General features: G+C 34.3%; 1 protein-coding gene and 1 long non-coding RNA gene across 3 annotated transcripts in view; one reads left to right on the forward strand and one right to left on the reverse strand.

Annotated features, from left to right (window-relative positions):
- The window catches only part of LOC136028958 (uncharacterized), a 25,108-nt gene extending 12,531 nt beyond the window's left edge, over nucleotides 1-12,577 (forward strand). Inside the window, exons 2-3 of one of the 2 annotated variants that reach the window (XR_010617925.1) lie at nucleotides 916-6,821; nucleotides 12,414-12,577. This is a non-coding gene — a long non-coding RNA (uncharacterized LOC136028958). Of the gene's footprint in view, nucleotides 1-915; nucleotides 6,822-11,108; nucleotides 11,347-12,413 lie in introns of those variants that run through there. The other variant, XR_010617926.1, reaches the window with a different exon arrangement.
- The window catches only part of LOC136028955 (thioredoxin-related transmembrane protein 1-like), a 19,218-nt gene extending 2,666 nt beyond the window's left edge, over nucleotides 1-16,552 (reverse strand). The window contains exons 1-3 of the mRNA XM_065706953.1: nucleotides 16,442-16,552; nucleotides 7,877-8,134; nucleotides 3,873-3,998 (exon numbers count right to left, since the gene is read on the reverse strand). Of these exons, the coding sequence (XP_065563025.1) occupies nucleotides 3,884-3,998; nucleotides 7,877-8,134; nucleotides 16,442-16,485 (417 nt within the window). The 5' untranslated portion in view covers nucleotides 16,486-16,552 and the 3' untranslated portion in view covers nucleotides 3,873-3,883. The remainder of the gene's footprint in view (nucleotides 1-3,872; nucleotides 3,999-7,876; nucleotides 8,135-16,441) is intronic.
- Nucleotides 16,553-20,363: the final 3,811 nt, after the last annotated feature.

Consider the following 20,363-nt stretch of genomic DNA (forward strand, 5'->3'; position numbering starts at 1 on the left):
AGACGAATCATAAAATAGATGCCGTCTGTTACCAGTGTAGAGGAGTGAACTAAAGATGAGACAGGAGTGGGGGCTGCTATGGCTGCTGGTATGATTGATAAATATAAATATCTTAAAAATATATAGTCTCAGCTCCTAGAGTAAAACATTAGCCCCAATGACCATAAAATTAATACATCCCCTACCCGGTTTCTTAGAATGGTGATTATCCCTCTGGAAGAAGAAGTGTAATTTTTATAAAATATGATTAATAAATAAGAGGTGATCCCTAATCCATCTCTACCCAGCATCAATCTTAGCCCGCATGAAGATATGATTAACAAAACCGTAGATGAGATGAATCCTAGTATTATGTATATGAAGCGGCTTAGAAAAATTACATCACTTGTATAATAAAAGGAATAGATTATAACTCTTGTCTAGTATTCAACTGTTCCTGGAAAGTTTTTCTCAAATTCTCATCCTAGAGTCTACCAACATAATAACTTCCCGGGATGTAGCTACCCTTTCGAAATGTCAGCTTTAAATTAGCCAGACACAACTAGATGGTGATCTTTACTTTTAACATCAATAACAGCACTCGTATATACCCTAGTATCTTCTATTGATCCTGTCAGTTTTTGGTTTACAATTAACATAATCAATAAGGTTTGCCGTTGAACAGTGATCTGTGGTTGGAAATTGAAAAAGACATATTTGTTATCTATAATCTCTTCACAAATTAATTGAGATGATGTATGAATCTAAACTGCTAAAGCAAAAGACGTGGAAAACAGTTTTTGAGGCAAATAAACAAAAATGGAAAATGAAATAAATGCTTTGGAAACAAGGAACAGCAAAGACTGGCCACAAAAACGATCTGAATAGGTCGTATTCGTAATATTCGTATTTCGTAGTAATTCATATTTTTCTTAGGTTGGTTTCAACAAACCTGTGGTAACGTCATGATATCAAGAAGAGGCTCACGTCAGGAGTTATAAGACAAGCGGCAATGAGAATCCATGTATAGAAGCCTGGCATGCGTCAGAACCAGGGGCAAAGCCACTAGGCTCCTGGTGCTATATACATGAAAATTTCCGTTTCTTGGCTTGAACAAGAAGGGAAATATATTGGCTTGAAAATCAAGAAAAGTGGCTGTAACCACAATATTTTGCATATACGGCATCATTTTTTTTCTTTATTTCTTTTTTCTTTCCCTCAGAAAGCACTGTTTAATAGCTATTAAATAGCTCAGATGGAGCTGTTTAATACCTCATTTTAAATGAAATTGATGGGGTTGAAAACCGTTTACAATAAAAAAAAATATAAGCAATTTTAAAGAAAAACTGCAAATTTTTTATAACGAAAGTATAACAGTTCAAAATAGGAATGAAACCTTTTAATAGACAGTGAAAAGATATAAAATTTTTAACTGGATATTTCGAACACATATACAGAGTTTTACTGCTGATGATGAACACTATATGTGTTCGAAATATTCAGTTAAAATTTTTATATCTGTTCACTGTCTATTAGAACGTTTCATCACTATTTAGAACTGTTATACTTTCGTCATGGAAACACAGTGTGGTCTTCGAAGTTATCTAAATTTTTTATAGCACTGCAGTAGCTTTTATTATTATAACATCAGCAATTTTACATAATAAGTTTCATAGTTATTGAAGATCGACCTCAAGCCTATATTAACTGAAATAATTTATGACAAGATAACTTGAAACCAACATATCAGATCAAATACCCCAAACAGAATTAAAAGCAACAAACAGCACCAGATTTAAGAAAAAAAAGTATTTTGATGAGACCATAACGTATATTTTTACTCCCTTTCTTTTGTTCCTGCTTTAGAATTCGATAATTCTATTTGGTAAATCAAGTCCTACTGCGTAAGGATTTTTTCTGAGATATTCCGCCATCTATGTTTCACTGGCTTTAGACTGGTCTAGGTCGCGTTGTTCTATGTGTCGTAGTTTCGCTTCTACAGCTCGGCATTTTTGTCCGCTACTAAGCAAATTTTTGAAAATCTAAGAGCAATTTAATCCTATGAGCAAAATCGTCCTACTAGGCGGTTTTTCATCACCGTCATCAACGAAATAAGAAAATAGTGCTCTTTATTCGAAGATAAATGTTTGCGGAAAAGGATTCGGTTTTTATTTCGCCTGTTGTATTTTCAATAGGTTCAAATACATTTCGATAATTCGAGCTGGTAAATAAAGAACACACTTAATTCGAGTAGAAAAATCATTTACAACACACAAGCGAACAAAAAAGGGAATAAAACTATCAACAGTTTGTGACTGATTTGAAAAAATATATTTTAAGCGAACCCTCAAAGTCACTAAGAATTCGATGTTTTACTAATAATAATCTTAGATTGTGACTATAACGTAGATGTCTGCTCACTTTCTTATGTTACTGGTTTAGAATATGTGAAAAGAAAATGTAAACAATTTTGTTTGTCAATATTTTTAGTCTAAATATAAAGATTCGTTTAACTTCTTACAACACACAAGCGAAAAAAAAGCCAATAAAAGTGTCAGTAGTCAGTGATACCAAGAGATGGAACCATAATAATATACCTTGAAGCGAACACTCATGGTGACTGAATTACAAGTATAACTAATAGCGACCTAAGGTAAGTTGTCAAGCATAATTTATTATTGTGGCAATAGTAATGTGAGATTTAAGATATAATTTATCGTGGCAAACTATTAGGATGGCACAAGTTTGTAGGGTGTGCTGGAGAATTTTCCACCATTTCTTACTTTTGGCTTTCTAAAGATTACCATAGAGAGGGGCATTTGATGAGTCTTAGCAAACTTTTGAATGGCGAAAGGCAGATTAGCACCAACTCTTGTACTACGTTCGAATATTCCAAGATTACTTATTTAAGAAGCACGATTATTTATCCTTTAGGGTTTGACCAAAGATATTTTTTAAGCAAGACGCAAAAAGTACGAAAGACGTTAAGGAGTGAAAGCTAGCGCGTATTGAAAAGAAAAATCACCGATACCATCCAGGGTTGGCGACTCTGTTTGACCCTAAACGTTTACGTGCTCGACTTTTCATGCACTTGAGAATGCAGAGGCGGATAAAGAAAGCCTACTTCTGACTCAAGTAGACCTACCAGCTAAAAGTCAACTAGCCTACTTGGCCTGTGAAGACAATCTCAAGCTAACCTTGGCCTAATTGTGCAGACTCGAGTTTGACTTAAAATAATCCTCGAACAAAATATTTATTAATCATCACTTGCAGATAAAATTCAAATTTATAGCCTTTGGAATAACCATATCAAATATCGAATTCTCTTTGAAATGTTCTACTATTTTAATAATGTCTTCAGGTACTACACCCTAGGCGGCACTAGTGGTATTTAATTTCCGTCTCCCTGTGTTAAATCACCATATATCCAAGTCCTATTGATTTCCTATTTTCTTTTAGTCGGAATTCAAAGTGGTTGAAACTTCGAGCCTCTTTTAAGTCTTCTGTGAAATTACGAAGTTTCAGATATTTCAAGATAAGACGGACACGGTGATTTTGGTAATTGTTTCATGTGATAAACCGTGGCAAATTCAGCAGCTGCAATGATAAATTAGAACAGGGTTCAATACAAGGCCGTATCCAGGGAAGGAGGCAGGTTTGAACCCCCTGGCGAAACTTTTGTCCAACTCGTTAAAAATTAACAACAATGAATATGAACGTAATTTTTCAATGTGTTAAAAATAAATTGCGAAACTTAATTACCATTTGGTTTCCAGTTAACCATGTCAAATAGTCAAGTTTAACTTTCGCTGACCTTGGTACTTCAAGCTTTTTTCAGTGAAGTGATAATAACAACACAAGTCAAAATTAACAAAAAGAAAAATTAAACTTACCGTGACTGCCATTATACGAATTCCGATACGAGTTGCACGAGCTTCCGTATATTTTCTTCAATGAATGTAACAAAATCATCTTTTCCTCTTCGTCCTATGAATTCTCTGAACTCCCCGTCAATAACACTAAAAATTTACAAATTTTAAAATAAACATCACTGCTATCAACAAATTGACTTCGTCCTGTGGTGGCGCAGTGGGTTTGACCTTAGCTTGGTAATATGGGACCCAGAGATCGAATCATGCTGAAGAAATGCACTGCAGGACCGACGCAGGGACCTTAGTAGTCAAGAAGCGTCGTTGATCTGATACAATACAATACGAATTGATTTCACACACAAGTGAGCACAAGTCTTTAAGTCCAGAGATTTTTAAAAGCGAGAAGAAGAGAGGCAGGTAATAACAAAACAGTATATCCTTAGACTACCTTTTTAGGGGAGTCGAGAAGTCCCTCTGGCCAATCTTGGAGGTATTCTTGCCTTCTGCGTACAGGCATGACTTTACATTGCCACTTAAAAATATTCATTAAAACATTTACGTTATGGGTAGTTAACTGAATGTAAAGTAATTTAATGCTGGTTAACTGTCTTTTGATGACTGTTCATCATTTAATTTATATTAGCTGTGTTTCCCTAGACCATAAACTCCAAGTAATCAATGTTGAGAGTTAAACGATTAAATGAAAATACACATATTTGTCTCTGTTTGCAAAGAAATTGTTTTCAACTTAAGTAAAAAAAAAACCTCATTAAATCTAATTAAATCGACATTATAAATAATTATGGTCCTTTGCATCTTATTTGCATATGGAGGGAGAAATGAGGTTGAACAAGCGCGTAATTTGGGGAATTAATTTCCTTTGTATCCAGTCAAAATGTCTCAGATTCTTATAATTGTTGCCATGGTTTCAAAAATTATAGTGTAGCATATTTATCTTTGAAGCTTTTATGAACCCACCCTCTTCCCAACAATGGAAGAAGTTTCTGCATAGATATGTGCATGGGTATGTGCATATTCATGCGAGATATTTTTCTAATATTTACACATTTAAAGTGTTTGAACAAAAAGTAAAAATTCGTCATAAAAAGTGTCTTCATTAGCAGTTCTAACGATCCCAATTCCACAATTTTTTTTTCAAAAACTGCATCTTCATATACAAAAATAATGTAAAATCTGGGATATGATATCTGGGACATGATCTAGCTGGATCTAGTAGAAAACGAACCACAGGGAATCAGGCAGCCTATGGTTCTTTTTCCACAAGATCCAGCTAGATCCTGTGTGTTTCTAGTAAATGTTGTAAAGGATGGAGTAATACGATTGTTCTATATGACTTAAAAAAGCTGCTTAGTAAGTAACTAGATAAGACTGATGAATGAAATAGCTGAATAGACGTCAGTAACTGAATAAGGCTACTTCTGCTTAGAAGACCCAACATCATAATGATAGGAGCGAACTATTGAAAATTAACCAAATGTTTAATATATAATGATATTAATTCTTGGAAATTCAAGCAATTCAAAATTCTAGATATAATTTAACAGATTTTTTTTCAATCTTTTAATAACAAAACGTAAAAATACACTTAGTTTTCCGTAGAGTGCTAATGAGACAGTGATCTTTCATCAATTCTATAAATCGGCATAAATTTCATTCAATTTGAAATCAAGGCTTTGGATAACTCTTGAACAAAGGATTTGATTCAACAATTTCTAAGAAATATACTTGAAAAAACCCTCCTGGCATTATACTCAAAGTATTACGCATGAGTTAAAATGGAATAAGAGAATAATGTAAATCAGAGGGACCATTCAGTCCCCTTTATATCTGCCTATTTAAACTCTTTTATTCGTGATTTTACGCTTGGTGAGTAGTGAAAAGATGTCATTTTGACAACCTGGATGCGGAAAATATCCTTTGATTGGATTCGACATCCCCTTCAAAATTCCCCGAGAGTTTAAACTTTAGTAACAGGGGTCTAAATTACCACTAGTATTCGCAAGTACTAGTAGCAGTCGCCATTCGTAGCAGTATATCACAAGTAGAAGCAGTAGTAGCAACAAGTAGTAATGGTAGTCACCAGTAGAGCAGTCGTCATAAGTAGAAGTAAAGCATTTACAGGTAGGAACAGAAGTCAAATCAAGTAATCGTAGTACTCTAGTGCAGTGGTATTATGAACATATTTCTTTTAGCGAATTTAAGACTACCCTAAACTTACCCTGCAAGATTCAACTTAATACCCTCAGCTGTTACTTGAGATTTTACGGATCAGCCCTTTTGACAACTGAAGACCCAGGATCAAACATGCCCCCCTTTCCCAATAACAAGACATATATGTAGAAAATTGACAATTTACATTACTTGTCCCAAGGACTATGTGAGGCCATGTGTTCCCACAAGACATAGTTATTTGACTTTTGATTATTTTGGACAAAGTGACTAACATATTTGGGGAAATGGTGACTACAAAGGACATGGGAAGGAGCTATTTGGCCTCCAATCTCTTTTGATTCATAAAAAGGGCACTAGAACTTTCAATTTCCTATTGCATCAGCCACCTCTGAATTTACTAAGACCATCCTTTTCATATGGGGTGGCTCTGAAAAAAAAAACATTCAAGGCTAATCGCTCTTTACTGCTGGCAACACTAGAGTATTATTTCTGATGTATCTACAATTCTTCTGTTTTATATGAGCAATTTGCATAATTTAGGTTTGCCCTCTGGTACCATATTACAGAGGAAGGATAATAGATCACCAAAAATTGGGCTTTTTGGTAATCCAGCGGGTCCCAAACAAAATGCAAGAGGTGCCTGCAATTGGGTGGAAAGAACCCACAAGGAAAGATTTGAAGAAAGAAGGAACTTTATGGAGAGGAAGTAGAGGACAAAGCTTTGAATAAATTTGGCTGGAGGAAGATCATACGTAGCTGCAATTGCAGATCGGTTTTGTGATGATTTACCAGTACTGTTAGTAAATACATGTGTATAGTAAATAGAAACTGAGTTAAATTCGATACCTGACGAAATAATGTGTAGGGGCTTTGACAAGAAACGCAAGACTATCTTTTAATAGCAAATTAGAGGTCACTTTGATGTTTACAAAAGCTTCCAAAAGTTTGATGCCTGAAAGTTTCAAAATCAATTTACATACCTGTAAGTACATGGGGATACTAAAAGGGCCAACATATAGAAGAAAACAGCAAACTGATACTAATTCCTAAGTAATTATAAATGCCAAATGAATCCCTGAGATATTTAGGTAATCTGTTTACTTAAATAAATTTCCCTGAGGAAATATAGGTTATTTGTTGACTTCTATAAATTACTACAACGAATTTTAAAAGGAAATTTGAATTTAAATTGAAGGGAAATGAGCTTTTTATGAGCTTTTAACTTTTTTTTGCTTCAGCAATACTATTAAAAAAAAAAAAAAAAAAAAAAAAAAAAAAAAAAAAAAAAAAAAAAGTTGTGTTAGTTTTTTTTAGATTGAAATTCAGCATCCTAAAAACAGGTTTTATTTTCAGGGCAATCAATTTCTGAATAAGTAGAGATTAAGCATACAAAAAATAAGGAAAATAGATCCTTTTAATCTTTCTTTGGGGATTAAAAGCAAATGAGGAATAACCCATATAGGCAAGGTTCTATTTCACTGGGAAGCCCTGTTCAGATGTTTTCATTGAGAATATTTCATTAGATTTGAGGTCTGTAATTGCTTGTAATTTTACAATGGATTACATTTACTAACGACAATTTTGCATGGACATGGATAATTCATTTTGGTTATACTGTTTTGTCCTAGGTAATCAGATAGGTTGGTAAGGTCAAGGCCTTGCTCAGATGCTTATTTGTCTCAATTGCTAAAGAAAGAAAAGTTCAATTTTTTTTCTCAACAAATAATTACCTTTAACACATTAAATAACAAGAAATTAGAATGCTATGGATGATTTAAAAATACAAATAGCTTGAAATAATGTAATTAATGATATAAACTCTATGAACTTACTGAAATATTGTTGGTAGAGCTGTGACCATAAACCTTCCACTAAAAAAAGCAGGAGAATCAGTGACATCTACTTTTGCCAACTTGATGCCAAGATCAACACTCCAGGATTCAAGATCTTCCCAGATAGGCTCAAAACAGGCTCTACAATTTTCATCTACAAACTTAATAGCAAGATCCAGGTCCAAGAAAGAGGGTAAGGGTTTCAGATATTCCAAATCAGGCTGATGAGTCCTACATACTGGACACCATGGAGCATGACTAAAAAAGTATGCATAACTAGGACAAATGTATTTTGATTATTTGATTATTGCTGTAATACAAACAACTCATTTTACAGAAACAATGAAAAAACTTACTTATTATTTAATGTATACCATAACTGCACAATGGAAGAAGATGAAAAATTACTCCTGCATAGCTGTAAGTACATGGGGGATACTAAAAGGGCCAACATATAGAAGAAAACAGCAAACTGATACTAATTCCTAAGTAATTATAAATGCCAAATGAATCGCTGAGATATTTAGGTAATCTGTTTACTTAAATAAATTTCCCCAAGGAAATAAACGTAATTTGTTTACTTCTATAAATTACTACAACAAATTTTAAAAGGAAATTTGAATTTAAATTGAAGGGAAATGAGCTTTTAACTTTTTTTGCTTCAGCAATACTATAAAAAAAAAAAAAAAAAAAAAAAAAAAAGTTGTGTTAGTTTTTTTTAGATTGAAATACAGTATCCTAAAAACAGGCTTTATTTTCAGGGCAATCAATTTCTGAATAAGTAGAGATTAAGCATACAAAAAATAAGGAAAATAGATCCTTTTAATCTTTCTTCGGGGATTAAAGGGAAACACCCCCTAAAGGTCATAGAACCTCAACGGAAATTACACCATCGCATTCGGTGTATCAGAAAACTCTATAGCAAAAATTTCAAGCTCCTATCTACAAAAATGTGCAATTTCGTATTTTTTTTGCCAGAAGACAAATCAGGGATGCGTTTTTTTTCAGGGGTTATCGTATTGACCAACTGGTCCTAGAATATCGTAAGAGGGCTCATTCTAACGGAAATGAAAAGTTACAGTGCCCTTTTTAAGTGACCAAGAAAATTGGAGGGCACCTAGGCCCCCTCCTGCGCTCATTTTTTCACCAAAGTCAACAGATCAAACTTTGAGACAGCCATTTTGTCCCGCATAGTCGAAAACCGTAATTATTATGTCTTTGGGAATGACTTACTCCCCCACAATCCCTGGGGGAGGGGCTGCAAGTTACAAATTTTGACCAGTGTTTACATACAGTAATGGTTATTGGGAAGGGTACAGACGTTTTCAGGTGGATTTTTTTTTTGGTTTGGGGGGTCGGGCTGAGGGGAGGGGCCTATGGGGTAGGATATTTCCTTGGAGAAATATGTCATGGGGGAAGAAAAATTCAATGAAAAGGGAGCAGGATTTTCTAGCATTACTATAAAAACAATGGAAAAATAAACATGAAAACATTTTTTCAATTGAAAGTAAGGATTAGCATTGAAACTTAAAACGAACAGAGATTATTACGCATGTGAGGGGTTCTAAAAATACTTTAGCATAAAGACCGAGGTATTTAGGAGGAGATAAATACCTCGCTCTTTAGGCTAAAGGATTTTTAGTAATTTCAACTATTTATTCTGATTCAGGGGTCATTCTTAAAGAATTGGGACAAAACTTACGATTTAGTGTAAAGAACGAGGTATTAACGAAGGCCCAAACCCCCTCATATACATATTAAAAATCAATATTGATTTCAATATGGAAAGCCATATTGTTCAAAATATTCAACAGGACACATACAATACCTCCAGGCTTGACCCCCCCCCCCATTCAGTCCCCTGGGCAAGGGCTTTAGAGTATGAAAGTTGCCCATTGCTAAGATACGAGGTCTTTATGGGAAGGGTGGTCAAATAAACTTTGGAAGAGGCTCATTCAGTTGGAAATCAAGATTCCAGTTCCCTTATGAAGATATAGCCTGGTTTTCAACTTGTTGCTACTAAATGAGTTGTTACCAACTATGGGGTTTTAAAAAAGTTTGTTTATTCCAAATCCATGACCCCTGATGCTTCACCAGTCAATTTTTAAGAAGTGTGACCAAACGTCCAATTTTAACAAAAAGGGTGAGGTTTTGAGGAGAGGTTTACATAACCCCCTCTTCCTATTATACAATGAACTCATATAATGATCTATTGTTATATGGACAAAAATTAGCACGGTCGGGTCAAGGGCCACTGTAACACAGTTGTATCCTATTCAAACCTAGCTTAGATTGTGGCATTATTTTTCATTTGTTTCCCCCCCCCCTTTGCTTGATAGGTCACTGCCATTACTGAAACTAGTGGATACAATATACATCTTAATGGAAGCAAGGGCAATTTCAAATAATACTACATGGGAAGCAGACTGTTTCACAAATGGGAATGCCTAATTTTTTTCAATAAGTATACAATTGGCTAAAATATTTTATCCGTACACAATACTGTAGTTTTAAATTTACTCATAGTAGCAAGAGTCAAGTCTAATCTTGGACAGACTTTTAAAGCTTGAGACTAAACTTGGAAAGTACTGCCTAGCCTTAGACACAGGATCATAACAGGAATCTTAATCTGACATGTCATTTTGGACACAGAATCATGTAGTTAGAACAAAGCATCTAAATCATATACCAGCTGTGCATGTATGCCATCAACCTAAGGCAAGTGTTATATAACAAAAATATTCACATAGGTAAGGGTTGTTCCTGTTTAAATGTCAAAATTAAAAAAGAAAACTTTCCTGTATTGTTGTCGGTCCAGTCCCAACTGTCAGCCCATCCAAACTATTTAAAATCATCTAAATAATACTCAAGATTAGGAACCTTGCCGTTGCTGTTGCTGCATTAGCATAAACTTGGGTTGGCTGTTTCATTGGTGGTGTTTGCTTGAATAACCTGAGTTATGCTGATGACCTGGTTATTTTAGCTCCTATTTTAAGTTAAGGTTATGTTATGTTAAGGCATGTTTTCATGTTTGCTGTGCTGCAGGGCTAACTTACTCATTCGTAAGTTTAGGAGTTGCGACCCTTCTGTAAGATGCTTTTTTATCAGAGCTTACTACATTCTGTTGTACAGTCTAGCTTTTGTACAATCTGTCTGTTAGGTGTGAGAATTCTCTTTAGGTTCTTTATAACAATTCTTTATGGTGGCTTCTTAATCTTCCTTTGAATTGTAGAGCATCTGGAATGTTTGTTGGTGGTGGCCTCCCATCTTTTCCTGAGCTGTGTAGAAAATCTTCTCTTTCTATGCAGACAAGGATACTTGCTTTGGATAATCCCCTCATTTTGGTACAGTCTGAGCCGCTTTTTCGCCTCTCTGCCACTTTGACTGACTGGGTCAAACACGCAACAATTCTGACATGTTTAAATGTACCATTGTTATTTGAATGAATTGTTGTTTTTTTTGTGCTGATCTGTTTTGTTTTATGTAACTGACCCTAGTTGGTCTTAATTTTAATAAATAAATAAAATATAATTGTCAACTTAAAATAGTAGAAGTTTAAGTGATTCTCAAACTTCAACAACTCATGATTAATCTGTTTTTTTTTTTTAACAGCATCAAAATTATTAAAAAAAGACAGTTTGATTGGAATATGGGAAGTGCAAGCACCTAAGCTGCCTGTATCAAGCAATTTAAGCTTCAGAAAGTGCCAATGAAGAGCCTCAGCCACTCTCCATCAATTTCTCGATGAAAGGTAAACACAACAGGCAAGTTTTTGACATGGAACAGAAAAAGAAACTTGCAGACTATTTCCGAACATGTTCTACTATGAACCACGGACTTAAGACAAAGAATCTAGATATTTGAAATATTCTTATGCTCGTGCAAATAACATTTCTGTGGCAGAAAGTTGGACAGAAAATGAAGCGGCGTCAAAGGACTGGCTTCTCGCATTTCTTAGCGGAATCCAGATATTTCAATCAGGAAGCCAGAACCCACAAGTCAGGCAAGAGCCTCTGGTTTCAACAAACCTGTAGTACAGACGTTTTTTGATAAGCTACTTGATGTCTACGGAAGATTTGGAGCCAAACTGACGCCCAATGGCATCTGGAATTTTGATGATACTGGCATACCCGCGGTAGTTACCAATTCAGCTCTTCCTGATTGCTCTAGCTCTCTTCTGCACAAGATTAATACAAATAAACTACATAGTTTTTTCCATGAAAAAAAAAAAAAAACGAGAAAATCAACCCATTGTATACCTTCTCTAAGTTTCTTTTTTTGAAATGTTAACTGCTTACTAAATGAAAGTTGGTCAAAATGCATCCACAATCTGGTAATATCTGGTGTTGATGATGTGTTCTTTGTGGGTTGATTGATGATTTACAAAAACATTGTTTGATATGATTCTAAAAAAAGGACAAAAATGGAGAGAAAAATTATACTCTGATAAGCAATCATTATGTTTTGAATGAACACGAAATAAGAAAGATGTGAAATAAGATGCAGTGTGAATCATTCATAAAGAAGATCATTCTAGCTTAACCAGTTCCTGTGAAGACCCTATGAACATATCATGAAGGAAGTGTTTCTACCTATCCTTCAACCATGATGCAGACATCCTTACAGTCAATTTGAGAATTAGTTGGCAACTGTCAAAAACAAATTTGTAACCATTGGTGGACTTCAAGAGTTTGCAGAAAGTGGGAGGGTTGCTGGCTCCAGTTTTGGAACTAATTGGAGTCAAACTTGTGCCCTAATAATCAGCCCTGCTTTGAGTTCATACCTTCAAAGTGCCTGATCTATACAAAGATGCAGTGGATACAGGTTATTTTTTATTAATCCTTTATGTAAATTGAGAAAAGACTAAAAGATAAATATAAAGGAAAACCTTCTACTTGCTAAATTTACCTGTTTATGTTAGCCTACAATCACAAATGTTAAGAATTATTTGTAAGTGAACAGAATTTAACATAGAATTAGGGCTACTAATTGATGATTGTAATACCTGATGATCAGATATAAACTTGGCATAACAACCATTTGCTACTGTTGCCCAGTAACACAAAAGCTAGTTAAAGTCTAGAAGTACTGCTCTACTAAGGGAATAAAAATAGATACAATATTTATTCTACTTTTTGATATAATAAACATTACCCATAAAATGCATGCTAATCCTTGATGGTTCAATTTGTAGTCCTTATGAAATATTTCTTCTATTAATCCTGTCAAATCTAGTTACAGATCATAGGCCAGGTACTTTGTTTAAGAAGTTTTTATGCAGTCTAGAACCTAAGCCCCCTTCATCTGTGATTGAATACAATTTTACCTAAATATTAGGCAAGGCTATTTGGGACAAAATTAGAAACAATATAGCTAATAGCCTAGTATATTAGCAAAACACTAGGCGTAATATGGCATTTGAAAAGTTTATCAATAAAGAAATCAATATATAATGCAATAGGCCTAATTTAGTATCAATGTATTTCCTTGGTACAATTCTAGTTTTGCCAAGAAATTGGAGGTAGAATAAGGAGTAGAGCTACTAAGATTAGATGGTGTTCTAGCTTATCTACTTTTGTTATCTTGGAAAGGGGTAAAGTTACAAAAATGAACCTTCTAGGTATAGGTCTACAGACAAAAGAATTATCTTTGAAGGTGTTTTGAAGCATCTATAACCACTCCTTCTCCCTATAGAGGAGTGTGACCTTTAAAAATCCATGTGTTACAACAGTAAAAACTTGTAAAACTGATATTCTGCTTAAATACAGTTCCAAAAATTACAGAGAGGTATGTAGACAATCAACAAGTCCTTTCCCCTCTTTGACTTCTTCATAAGAAAAACTAACCACAGGAAGCATTATTATCCTCCAGTTAGGAAACAATGAGTGCACACTATTATATACATTATTATTGATTGTGGGAAGTGCAGGTACCTGAGCTGCCTGTTCCCAGCAGTTTAAGGTCACAAGGCCAGCTGGTACCAATACACCTCTTCCTATTCATTACAGCTCACTTCTGCACAATCAAATCCTAGAAGTAAACCATCGCCCTTTCAATTGACTTCTTCATGCTTTAATAATCACTAAACAATTTGTCTCTTCTTTAAGATATCAATAGAAGCCTTAAAAATCTTACAATATATGTGCCAAGGCAGGTTAGGATTCAGGGTAGCTGTTTAATTATTTGGAATCTTAACCAAAAACAGAAATGCTTTAGGGAAATAGTCTCCTCATTCACAGCCTGGAAATCAAATAATACATGCTGAATTGTTTCATCTGTTGAGAAGAGGAAATAACATATAAAGGAGAATGATGTAGCTTCCAATTAAATAACAGATATTTAGTCTAGCATGAAACAGGGACAAAAACAATTTAATGCAATTAACATTAGATCTTTGCCTGATAATATCATGTGAATTGAGGTCAGAGAAAGGATTAGGGATTAACATGGAAGCCATTACTGCAAGAGAATCAGCCTTATCATTATGGCTGATGCCTTTATGACTTGGAATATGTTGGAAATAAATATGACTGGCCTTAGTTTTAAGATTAAGAAGCTTTCTTCTAATATTACACAAATCCTTGTCATTGGCAACTCTACTATTATTTTGGAGCAATAGTAATGCTGATTTGGAGTCAGTGACAGGGAGTATATTTTCAGATTCTATCTTGTAATTGATAGGTGCATCCAGGGCCAGGCAAATGGCATATAATTCAGCAGATAAAATAGAAAGATCCCAATGGGAGAGGAGAAAAGAGGTTCAAATTCAGGGATGGGATACATGCTCCTGTTCTCTCATTTTGGACAGATCCATCTGTATATATTTTTCTATTATTAGGGTATGCCTTTGAGATCTGTTCAGTCATAAGAGTCAAGATCTCATAATTAGGAATCAGGTTTTTATTTTAGATAAGTTCTACTTGACAACCTAGTGGTATCATTTCCCACACAGGGGACTCAGTAAAGGGAAATGTATAAGGAGAGTATTGATTTCAATTTGGAACCTCCACTTGAAATTGATTCCATGATGAATGGGCATTGGGACAGCCTGACTTCTCAGCAAAGGTGTGTGCATAGAAAGAATGCTTGGTTCCATAAGCCTGGATTTGCAAAAAAAAAAATATTTAATCCTTAGACTAGATGCTGTTTCTCTTAGGGACACCAATCTGGACAATATTTTGAACTTGGACAGAGGAGTATACTTATGCACATCCAAACCAGTTTGAATAACAGAATTTCAAAGAGATTCAAGGATTTTAATTGAGGATAGAGGGCAAGCCAAGAAAAATTGGATTCCATATTCTAGATTTGAATGAATGTATAATTTGTAGAAACCCAATGAAAGTTTAGGATGACATCCCCACTTACATCCAGCAAGTCTCTTTAGAATATAAAGGCTCTGAATAATCAAAGAATTAATAAATCCGTACCACTTCATTTTAGAATCTAGCCATAAACCAAGTAACTTCACTAATTTGTAGTATGGCATCTCCCTCAAGAAAATTGTGAGTGGATTAGAAGGATCTGTAGTACCATCAGTAAATATAATGGCTTTAGTTTTACAGATTGAGATTGGGAAGCCAAAAGCTAGACAATTTCTGGGCCAATTTTATATTTGGTTGTACAAGACTGAAGAAGGCCAATATCCCTTCCAGACTTCCAAATCATCAGCATAAAAGTAAAATGATACATAATATACTTGAAATTCAGAGACATACAAGTTGAATAGAAGAAGACTCAATATTACACTTTGAGGAAGACCTCTTGTTAAGGGACTTAACTCACCTCTAGACTGATTTACTGGAAAATAAAAACATCTAGGCTATCAGTTCAAAAGGCTATCAGGATTAAAAAAACCAGTAGATCTATTTCTGAAAGAACAACTTTTATTGGAATATATGCAGCTTGTCTTTGTTATTACTTAGGCTCTAGAAACATTTATCTAAGTTTTTTTGCCTACATTAGCTACTTTCCAATATTCTAATGTAAATCTCAAAATCTATCCAACACTAGTCTAACTTGGATGTGCTAGGCTATATATCGATTTCTAGTGTGTAATGTTTATGTTAATGGGATGTTCAGATAGCCTAGCTAAGAAACAAACTTGCCTCTATAGCCTATATGAAGTTTTGAAGATCTACACAATTCCTAGATTTAGGAAAAGAACCATTAATGTGGCTTGAAATTTTGCTCAAATAACAAGAATTATATTTTCTGAAATAGAAGCAGAGAAAAAATAGATTAAAAACTGAAAATTAAGGCATAATGTACTTCTGAACTAATCCTAATCTAGGTAGACTATAGACGTTTGGTATATTATTTTTTTAGTATTTTGTTCTGAGTATGTTCTAAATTTTGATCTGACCAACAACAACAAAAAAAAACAGAGCAGGAACATACAAAGGGTTGGAATATGTAATTATTTTGATTTACAGCAATTCCAAAAGCCCCCACCCATTCAAATAATCTTTCTGTTGTAGAATATTTCCTTCTGGAAAACCGCAAATATAAATCTTCGACTACTCTGTTTTCTTCGTAACACTAAATTATAAATGTTTCACTTACAAAAAAAGATTACTAAGGATAATTGTAATATTTCTCCATGGCATAGCCACTGCTCCTGAAGGTTCGATGGTGAGTTAATTGTTAAGTTTTAATGAAAATGGAGAATCATTTGTGAGGCTGTCAAATAAGCAACCGAAAATTAAGCCGAATGCTATTGCACATTCAGAAGGCAGAATACAAAATGCTATCCTTACATCCATACATCCATTACATCCATTACTTACATCCATAAGCTAAGGGACATAAAAATGTCAATAAAAAACCGCTTTCTCGTAACTTCAATTAGAACTTTTTGATAAATCTTATCATTAATAAATCTTTTCATTTGTTAATATATATCTGATTGTTGTTTTTCTCCCAATCCCCGAACCTTTAATAGGTCTTTTAGGCCCAAAGTGTCATTAAAGATTTTTAATATTTTATTACATATGCTAATAGAAAAAAATTATATGGCACAAAAGTGGCTTTCATTAAAAGGTAACAAATTCAAAGGTAGTTATCACAGTTATGTAGCAGAAATAAAATGCTTGGTATTAACAAATAAATTCAATAAGGAGTATTGAAAACGCCGTAATGCCACTTTCCATCAAAACGATCCTGAGAGGCAATTTTCACATAAGCCGTGTCTTCAATAAAGTTTTTCAGGCAAAGTTGGTGTACTTTTTGATTTTCCAAAGCAACTACAATGAAAATGCCTGAACTAATTATAGTGTTTGAAATGTATAAAAAAAGAAAAAATTATGAACATGTATTAAGCTATAAATATTTTTCTTGCAGAGAATAATGATGATGGATTGGTAATATGTGGTTTATTTCTTTATTTTTTAGGCTATTTTTTCACGTCCAATGGACTGCCCCTCTGAACAACCTTCTTTCAGGTACTTGATTAAATAAAAAAAAACTAATTTTTTTAGCTGAAAGTAAGGAGTGACATTAAAACTTAAAACGAACAGAAATTACTCCGTATATGAAATGAGTTGTCCCCTCCGCAATCCCTCGCTCTTTACGCTAAAGCTTTTACTTGTTTTAAAAAGTAGAATTGTGGCAAAGAGTCAAACTTTAGCGTAAAGAGCGAGGGATTGCGGAGGGGACAACTCATTTCATATACGGAGTAATTTTTGTTCGTTTTAAGTTTTAATGTCGCTCCTTACTTTCAGCTAAAAAAATTAGTTTTTTTTTATTTAATTTCTTAACGTTTTTGAATTAATGCATGTTTGGTTTTGGCTCTCCGCACATAAATTATTAAAATGAAATTTGTATATTAATTCTTTTGGCTAAATGGCTTTCTCTTAGTTTTGATCAGACGATTTTGAGAAATAAAGGGTGGAGAAGGAGGCCTAGTTGCCCTCCAATTTTTCGGTTACTTAAAAAGGCAACTAGAACTTTTAATTTTTAACGAACGTTTTTATTAGTAAAAAATATACGTAACTTAAGAATTAACTTACGTAACAAACTTTCATAACCTTATATTTTTATTATGTATACGAGGGGGTTTGTACCCTCGTTAATACCTCGCTCGTTACACTAAATCGTAAGTTTTGTCCCAATTCTTTAAGAATGACCCCTGAATCAGAAAGGCCGTAGAATAGATAGTTGAAATTACTAAAAATACTTTAGCATAAAGAGCAAGGTATTTACCTCCTCCTAAATACCTCGCTCTTTATGCTAAAGTATTTTTAGAACCCCTCATATGCGTAATAATCTCTGTTCGTTTTAAGTTTCAATGCTACTTCTTCCTTTCATTTGAAAAAACGTTTTCATGTTTATTTTTCATTGTTTTCTTGTAGTAATGCTAGAGAATCCTGCGCCCTTGTCATTGAATTTTTCTTCCCCCATGACAGATTCCTCCAGGGAAAGATCCTCCAACATAGCCCCCTCTCCTCAGCCCCACCCCCAAACAAAATAAAATCCCCCTGAAAACGTCTGTACACTTCCCGATAACCATTACTATATGTAAACACTGGTCAAAGTTTGTAACTTGCAGCCCCTCCCCCAGGGATTGTGGGGGAGTAAGTCATCCCCAAAGACATAGTTATTATGGTTTTCGACTATGCTGAACAAAATGGCTATCTAAAATTTTGATCTGTTGACTTTGGGAAAAAATGAGTGTGGGAGGGGGCCTAGTTGCCCTCCAATTTTTTTGGTCACTTAAAAAGGGCACTAGAACTTTTCATTTCCGTTAGAATGATCCCTCTTGCGACATTCTAGGACTACTTGGTCGATACCTTGACCCCTGGGGAAAAAAACAAACAAAAAAAAACAAATAAACACGCACCCGTGATTTGTCTTCTGGCAAAAATACAAAATTCCACATTTTTGTAGATAGGAGCTTGAAACTTCTACAATAGGGTTCTCTGATACGCTGAATCTGATGATGTCATTTTCGTTAAGATCCTACGACTTTTAGGGGGTGTTTCCCCCTATTTTCCTAAATAAGGCAAATTTTCTCAGGCTCGTAACTTTTGATGGGTAAGACTAAACCTGATGAAACTTATATATTTAAAATCAGCATTAAAATGCGATTCTTTTGATGTAGCTATTGATATCAAAATTCAATTTTTTAGAGTTTTGGTTACTATTGAGCCGGGTCGCTCCTTACTACAGTTCGTTACCACGAACTGTTTGACAAGACCAGAAGAGTATTGTATTGTAATGTATACTGTAATTATTTTACTTTAACTAGCCTGCTCCAGATAACACTTATTTCATTAAAACCTTTTTTTAAAGGAATGATTCCACAGAAGCTTTCGAATCACCTGTTATTAAAAAAAAATGTGTTCTGTTAAGAAATGACGAGGCTTGATTCGAGCGTGTCTAACCAAGATAAGAATGATAAGAGCTTGTTACCATAGTAAATTCTGTAGACCTGTTAAGATAGAGCGTTGACAAGCGTTAAAAAGTTTAGAAGAAGCACTAGTTATAAGTCAAGGATACTGCTTCTATATCAAGCATTGTTCACATTAAAGAGCTTCAAAAAGAGAGTGCAAAAGAACTTGAATTGGCTCTCACTACGTGCGCTACTAAAGAGAACCTGCCGATCAGCAATATGGACACTCCACCAGAGGTCTTGAAACAACATCCAAGATTCATAAGCTGTTCAACTTATGGCGTGCTGATATCTTCCCTTCCCTCACTGCAAATTAAAGTTCAACATTCAATTTTTCACTGGTTTGAGCTTCTTGAGGTATGGAAGCATGAGAATCACGGCTGTCAGAGACAAATTTTGTCAAGATAAATTTGCATAAAAGAAAAATTTATAACAATGGCCTTTGCAGCTTAGCAATGACGTGAATGCGTCAAGCCTTTGAGGATAGAAGAATATATTGTTTTTTTCAATAGTTACGGGGGGGGAGGGATAAGTTGTCAACTTGTCAGTAAAAATACCAAAAAAGGGTAAATATTTTACTTTGATTACATGTGTGTCAACCATAGTCAATTTACCTCTTTAGGCAATACTACTTCGTTGACAGTTTATGAGGGAAAAGCAACTTTATTTTTTCTCTCTTCCCCTTTGAAGTTATTCCACTAATTTCAACATTGAACAAATGTACAAATAGGCCTAGATCGAGTAAATATTCTATAAGAAATTTTTTGTTACTATCTCCCAAATGACCCCCCCCCCCCTACTTTAGGAATTTTTAGTTATTGTACAGAAATTAAAAAGGAAAGCTTGAATTCACCATTTTTGTAAGTGCATTCACTAGTTTTAATCGAATAGTTAATAATCTGTTGACACCTACCCTATTCTGAAAAATCTTTTTTTTGGGTTGGAAATATAAAACATAAATTACGAAAATAATCAAAAAACGAGAGGGAAATGGCCCTTCCAGATAAAATAATTAAGCTGTAATCCATTTCTTTTGGTATGTGCTACTGTTGTAAGGTTAGTCTTGTTTTTCAATAAAGACTCTTACACGGTTAT

Source organism: Artemia franciscana, chromosome 7 (genome assembly GCF_032884065.1).
Source record: "Artemia franciscana chromosome 7, ASM3288406v1, whole genome shotgun sequence".
Lineage (NCBI taxonomy): Eukaryota > Metazoa > Arthropoda > Branchiopoda > Anostraca > Artemiidae > Artemia > Artemia franciscana.